Here is a 7,518-nt window from a genome sequence, read left to right on the forward strand (position 1 = left end):
CCGCTATAAAGTTTCGTAAAGGTCCTTGGCTTTATACAATGTGAATATTCACACCAAACGCCAGGGTAACTGGCTTGGCATTCTCAATCATAGGATGCCCAGCCTGACCAAGAACAACGGCACAGGTCTATTTCCAACTTTGAGTACGGGGGAACCATTTCAGTTAGTGACTTCTTGCTACAACTTCCAGTATTTGGTTTTTAGATTATTTTTCCTCTTTCAACTAGGGGTTCAATGAAAAAGAAAAGTATCAAGAGAAAATGTCTTTTTAAAATAAAACATGGAAAACTTCCTCTAATCTGGCAAAGGAAACCAGACATGGCTGCAAGTAATTTTAATAAGATTTGTTTTTTGTGGTGTTTTTTTTTTTTGTTCTGTGTTAATTTATGATTGATTTCCATGGTAACGTTATGGAAAATATCTAGTAAGCTGAAAAATCTACTGCATTAAATGTCCTTCTACACTTCTGACATGCACTGGAATAATAAGATATGTATCTCTGCTTTTGAAATGCTAAGTGGGTTTTTGATACATACACCAGACTTTCCCAAGGGAATATAAACCAATTATTTTTAGCCAGAATTTTATGATATTCCTTCCACTACATTTAGTTCAGCGTCAGAATTCACACAGCATAATGCCTGCATGGTCTTAAGCACTAGATTACCTTTACATCGTACTGAGAAATGCATATTTTGGAAAATTATTCTCTTACTTTAAGAACTTGTTCCCTGGGTATATGTTAACAGTCAGCTGGAACAGTATTCAGCACAAAACTGGCATGATGTTACTGCATTTACAAAGATCACAGTTGTTAAGCATTGTTGTGAAACCATCACAACATAAACTCACCATGTATCAGATTCATTTTTTATACCTTCCTAAAGGTTCTTATTTTTTGATCCTACTAGAGTTGATAAAATAATTTGGTAATTACCAACTGCCCAGAGTTAATAAGTATTTTCCAAATAAATCTATTCCTATTTATATTAAGGACTCATTCTTGAACATTTTTTTTGCACATTCTAGGCCAGTGGTCGGCAAACTGTGGCTCTCGAGCCACATGCAGCTCTTTGGCCCCTTGAGTGTGGCTCTTCCACAAAATACCACATGCGGGTGCACACGTATAGTATGACTGAAATTTCATGGCCCATGCGCAGAAGTCAGTATTTTGTGGAAGAGCCACACTCAAGGGGCCAAAGAGCCACATGTGGCTCACAAGCCACAGTTTGCCGACCACTGTTCTAGGCCATTGAAATTTAAAATTCCTTACAAATTCTATAATCAAAGTATTATTTACCAGTTTGAATCAACATAAGAAATGAGAAGTGGCAGTAATGGTATATGGGCTTAATTATAAGTGGGGAATGGGGATCACCAAGGGAGTGGGTAATATTTATATGTGACCATTAACACCAACAGTTTCGATTTCATTTTATTTTTGGCCCTTACCATAAATCTGTAATAACTGTTAAATGGACCATTTAAAAACTATCAGAACCACTATGTTTTGTTTTTGTTTGTAACAAATTTGTGTTAATTTCAGAAACGAAGGAAGAAGAAGAGAGATAGAAACATCAATGATGAGAAAGAATCATAGATCATCTGCCTCCTGCATGCCCCACACTGGGCATAGAGCCCACAGCCCGGGCATGTGCCACTGACTGGAATTGAAACCTGAACCCTCAGTCCTCAGGCTGGCACTCTATCCACTGAACCAAACTGGCTAGGGCAGAATCACTCATCCATAAACACTGTCATACTCAGCTTTTCCATGAGGTAAATGAATCCTGAAGAACATGTACTTATTAGAGGTACTGATCAAGGAAGTAAATCCGTACTAGTTTTGACACTGTAGTGAATGACATCCCGGCAGAGTTCCAACAGCCTGTGGTGTGGCTCTCCTGTGTCTCTCATCTCCAAATCAAGAAGCTGTTTCAGTTGTTCAGGAGGCTGCCATTCACAAACCTGGAGGGTGAGCAATGAAACAGTTAACTTAGCACCCAAGAGAGCCAAGTATTGAACGAATATTAGAACTCTAACCTTATGAAGCTTCCAGACAAGTGGGAGAGACAGGGACTTAAGGTGCAACCACAGTTTAGCCTGAAAAGAGCTACCACAATAATGCAGAAGTCATTAAACAAATGAGGGGCCTCACCTTAGATTTGGAAGGTCAAAAATGAAGCAAGCAAAGTTTAGGGGCTGGGGTAGTGCAAGGGGCATTCTAGGTGGAAGTAATAGAAGTCACAAAGGCTGAAATACGAATAGAGGAGCCCAGGACACATAGGAAGAATGAAGTATGTGTAGTGTGGCTAGAAGAGGTAGTTTGAGGAAGGGAAAGGCAAGAATTAAGGCTGAAATAACAAACTCCTGCTAACTAGTCATCTCTGTGCTTATATCCTTGCCTCATAGTCTACTAGCAATGTGGCATGGTCATTCCTCTGCTCAAATATTCCCAATGGGCCCCCATATTCTTCACAGGAAAACCAAAGTCCATACAATGACCTAAAATGATCCTGTATAATCTGTTTCCCCTGGTAGGGTTCTAGTTGCATCTAGCACTACTTTCCTCCTGGCTGACTCTGCCCTGCCAACCTGGCCTCTTTGCTGTTCTTTAGTGCACCGGGCATACTCCCATCTTAGGGTCTCTAAACTGGTTGTGCCCTCCACCTGGAATGCTCCTCCTCCAAATATCCCTACAGCTAATTTCCTCACTGCTTTCAAAGCTCTACTGAAATGTCACTTTCTGAATGACAGCAATTCTGATTCCCTTATTAAAAATCACAAGCTGCACATTCACCCATCTCTACCAATCTCTCCTGACTTTTCTACTCATCATTTCTCTATAGCACGTATCGCCTTCCAATATTTATTATGTCCTATATAATCTCCATGGAAGCGGAGACATCGGTTTGTTTGTTCACTGGTCCCAAGTAAATGATGCAGAGCCGGCTACCTAAGGGGATGCTTAATAAAGATATGATGAATGAATAAATAAATGAATGAATAAAAACATAAGCAAGACTCATATCATTATAGGCTTTATGTAGCATAAAGTGTGAACTTGGCACTAAGAAAGCCATTGGGATATTTTGGACGGGGGAATTATATCATCATATTTGTGTTTTGGATAATAGCTTTTGTTGCTATGTGGAGATTCCAAGTAAAATTGGAAATAAAGGTTACTGTAATAAATCAGGCAAGAAAAGGTGGCAGGCTGGATGAGGGTAGATACTATAAGAATGAAATATTTCTAGAGATACTTGAAATGCTAAATCAATAGAACTTAGAAATCAATTTCACAGTGAGGATGAGGGATAGGAATAACCAAGGATAATCCTGAGGTCTCTACCTTGCATGCATGGGTTGATGGTGGTGAGAGGGAGAAGCATCTGGTATAGGTGGGGATGATGAGTTTGGAGAACATTTAGTTTAAGGATTCTCAAGACATCCAAAGGGGTATAGCAGTCGGTCTGAAGTTGCTGTGAAATATGAGGAAGAAAGCTTCAGGCATACACCGTGATAATCTACCGTGGTTGACACAGCTCAGAGAGAACCTACAGCAAAGAGGAAAAGGTGTAGGATCTCACCTGAGTCATGCCAACATTCAAAAAGTGGGCGAAGGGACAGAAGCTCCTGCGTGAGGTGGGGCACATGCTGAAGAAGCAGGGAGAATCCTAGAAGAGTTTAATGCTATTAACACAAAGAATGTTCTGCGAAGAACATAGTCATCACTGTCAAATCCTAGTGAGAAGCCAAATTAGATAAAGACTGTGAAGTGCTCATGGGTGTTATCAACAAGGAGGTGTTCTTGGCAAGAGCAGTGTGACTTAGAGGTAGGAGTGGAGGCCAGATTGCTGTGAAGTGAGGGTGTAGGAGGTGAGGAGATAAAAGGAGGGAGTGGGGAGACAATTTTTTAAAAGTTTGACTGTGGAGGGGAGGAGAGAGACAGAGGAATAGTCAGGAAGTGAGGAGACTAAGTGGTGGGAGGTTGTGGGAAACAGGAGGAAATACCAAGTTGTCCAAGAGGTATGAAATTAACCTCTGATGTTAGGACTACAACAGGCAGAGGTAAATCAAAAGTAACAGAAACAATAAGAATTAGATAGTGATACACACAACAACATGGATGAATCGCAAATATATTTTGCTGAGGGAAAATAGCAAGACTCAAAAGGCTACGTGTGATATGATTCCAACCATCTGGCATTCTGGAAAAGATGAAAACTACAAGGACAAAAAACAAAATAATGGCTGCCAGGGTCTAGAGTTGAGGGGGGGGGGGTTGACTATAGAGGGGCATAAGGAAATTTTGGAGGTGATAGAACTATTCTATATCTTGATTGTGGTGATGGTTCCATGTATTTTCAAAACTCACAGAACAATACACTAAAAAGAGTAAATTTTACTCAATGTAAATTATGACTCTTTTTTTTTAAAGGTGGCTGAGAAAGTGTGTCTTCCACAGAGGGTACTAGAAGTAATCATCTCACGAAGTGTGGGGTGTATAAGCAGGGCACCTTATTTTTTTAAAAAAATCTTAAATGTATTGGTGTGACATTGGTTAATAAAATTGTTTCAAGTGTACATTTCTAAGATAACTCATTTATACTCTGAGTTGTGTGCCCACCACCCGAAATCATCAAATCTTCTTCCATCACCATATATTTGACCCCCTTTACCCTTTACTAACACCCACCTGTCACCTTTTAATGGTACCCTGTTGGATCTCTAACAAAGTAGGCTAAGTTAGTGGCACAAAAACTTCACCTTTTCCTTCAACACCAACATAGCTTTCTATCCATGTTCACATGGATAGTCTACACATCTGCTATATTGTGATTGACTTGTGCTTCCTTAATTGATAACTTAGGATCATAAGCCTACCCTTCTCATCTTATCTCCTATTAGTTCCCTATACAAACACTTTTTTTCTAGGCAAAATGGTCCCTTTAGTATGTTAAATGCATCTTGTTCTTTGGCAACTCTTTCCATATTTAACTTCCTGCTTTCTTCAACACAGAGGCTGACTTCTCTGCGCCCATCAAAATCTTACTTAGCCTTCACATTCCACATGAAAGCTGAAAGTGCCCACCCCTCTTTGAAATCCCCAAAGTCAGCCCCAGTCACAGAGCATTTATCACATTCTTATGGGACCCCCTGTTCTCTTTTCCAATGAAAACTTATTCTTCCAATCAGATTATAAATTTAGTTCAAAGCTGAACCTTTTTCTTATTTTTCTTTATATTTCCCCGGGCTAAATATAATGCCTTACCCCTAACTAACACTCGGTTAATATTTAATGACTGAATAAAGGCCAATTAAAAAAAAATCTTACCAGAGGAGCAGTGTGCTCCAAAGTAAGGCAGGTGCAAAATATTTCACAAGTACAGATAAAACCAGAAAATGGGCAATTATAAATATATAATCAGGAAATATCAGTGATTTTGCCTTGAACATATAGCCATTCAAAGTTCACAATTCATTCCAATCTATTTTGGTATTAGTTTTCCCAAATGCATGTGATCAAAAATTCAGAATACATTCCACTTCACTTTCAAAATGATTTTTAAATGACTTTTATTTCCGACTAATAGAATTGGAATAAAAATCTCTCCATCTCTCCTATCTGTTGATCCATTTGTTGGTAACACAATTCTGTTATAAATGGTGACCAATGTGAGAAAGGATAATTTGGGGATTTTATGAAACATAGAGAGGAGTAAGTAGTTAAAGGCACAGACTCTGAAGCCAGACTGCCTGCGTTTCAGTGCCAGCTCTGATGCTTACTGGCATGTGATCTTAGGCAGAGTACTTAACCTCTTCATGTCTCACTTTTCCCCTCATTTCTAAAATGTAGTTACTAAACAGTACCTGTCTCTTAGGGGTTTTTAAGGATTAAATGAACAAATACATATGGCGTAGTCCTTAGAACAGCATCTGGTACATCGTTAAGCACTCTTAAGAGTAGACATCATTAGTAGTGGTTCCCATATCGTTTTGAATCTGATTTTGAACCCCCATTTGAAACCTAAAATCAATACTTGGTACCTATCAGAAGTCAGGCTTAACAACCAAAGATTTCTAACCTAACCTCAGACAAGCTCCTGTAAGGACCCTTAGATAAATTGTAAAACTTTTCACACCCTTTCTACCTTCTGCTTGGTTTTTATTAGCTACATAAAGAATGTGTATCAAAAAATGGAGAGCAAAGTGTGTTTCACAGAATGTATAAGTCTGACCATCAGGTTATTTATAGTCTATATTATTATCTAGAGCAGAAAGCTTCATCCATGTGCCTCATGGCCTTATATGCCTAAGTTCTGGAGTCCCAGACTATCTCCCAGAAAATGACTGTTAAGAGTTAACCCTTCCATGCCTGACCAGTGTGGTACAGTGGTTGAGCATTGACCTATGAACCAGGAGGTCACAGTTCAATTCTCCTTCAGAGCACATGCCAGGGTTGTGGGCTTGATCCTCAGCAGGGGGTATGCAGGAGGCAGCAAATCAATGATTCTTTTTCATCATTGATGTTTCTCTCTCGCGCTCTCTCTCTCTCTCTCCCCCCCCCCTTCCTCTCTGAAATCAATTATACATATATGTAAACTAGAGGCCCAGTGCACAGATTTGCGCACTGGTGGGGTCCCTCAGCCTGGCCTGTGGGGATTGGGCTGAAACCGACTCTTTGACATCCCCCAAGGGGTTCAAGATTGCAAGAAGGTGCAGGCCAGGCAGAGAGACTCCACCGGTGCACGGTCATGGCCGGGGAGGAACTGCAGGAGGGCTCTAGTGTGTGTCTGGCCCATCTCGCCCAGTCCTGATCAGCTGGACTCCAGCAGCAAGCTAACCTACCGGTTGGAACATCTGCCCCATGGTGGTCAGTGTGTGTCGTAGCAGCTATTTAAATGATTGAACAGTAGGACACTTAGCATATTAGGATTTTATTACATAGGATTTTTAAAATTATTTTTTAAATGCTAACCCTTCCAGGAAAGCAGATACAGGGTGGGGAAGACAAATGCAACTTTAGTATCTGGGCAGCCCCTTGAAACAAAGGTATAGAGGAAATTAAAATGTGCACTTGCCATTTCCCTTACATCTAGCCATCCAGATTTTGGCGGGGGTGGGGGGGGGCGGGGATATCTTTCCTCATTCCTGGGATTGCTTATAGGCTATTTTCTTTTACCTTCTCATTGACATCTGTTGCCTTTAAAACCACCTCTTCCATTATTAGCCTACAGGCCTCTTCAACAAACTTTTCTCCTGCCTTTGCATCTGTGGTGGGACCATTCAGTATGACCCCGTCCACGAGAACAGCGCTCTTCTTAGTTGGAACCATCTCTTGATGATTAGTATCTCCTGGAAGCACACAAAAAACTGTGTATGAGAGATAATCTAAGTTGACCACAACAAAACACAGGGTAAAAAATGAGTCACCACCCCAGCTTCAAATGGCATGATTTATTTTAATACATTTGCAGCATTGAAGCTGACAGTTTCTTATTTGGTGCTCAAGAG

The 7,518-nt window shown here is 40.3% G+C and overlaps 1 protein-coding gene across 1 annotated transcript in view; it reads right to left on the reverse strand.

Moving 5' to 3' along the window:
* The window catches only part of GADL1 (glutamate decarboxylase like 1), a 124,576-nt gene that overhangs the window by 108,116 nt on the left and 8,942 nt on the right, over nucleotides 1-7,518 (reverse strand). Inside the window, exons 2-3 of the mRNA XM_015561245.1 lie at nucleotides 7,187-7,359; nucleotides 1,842-1,968 (exon numbers count right to left, since the gene is read on the reverse strand). Coding sequence (XP_015416731.1) covers nucleotides 1,842-1,968; nucleotides 7,187-7,359 — 300 coding nt within the window. The remainder of the gene's footprint in view (nucleotides 1-1,841; nucleotides 1,969-7,186; nucleotides 7,360-7,518) is intronic.

This window comes from Myotis davidii, unplaced genomic scaffold, assembly GCF_000327345.1.
Source record: "Myotis davidii unplaced genomic scaffold, ASM32734v1 scaffold395, whole genome shotgun sequence".
Classification (NCBI taxonomy): Eukaryota; Metazoa; Chordata; class Mammalia; order Chiroptera; family Vespertilionidae; genus Myotis; species Myotis davidii.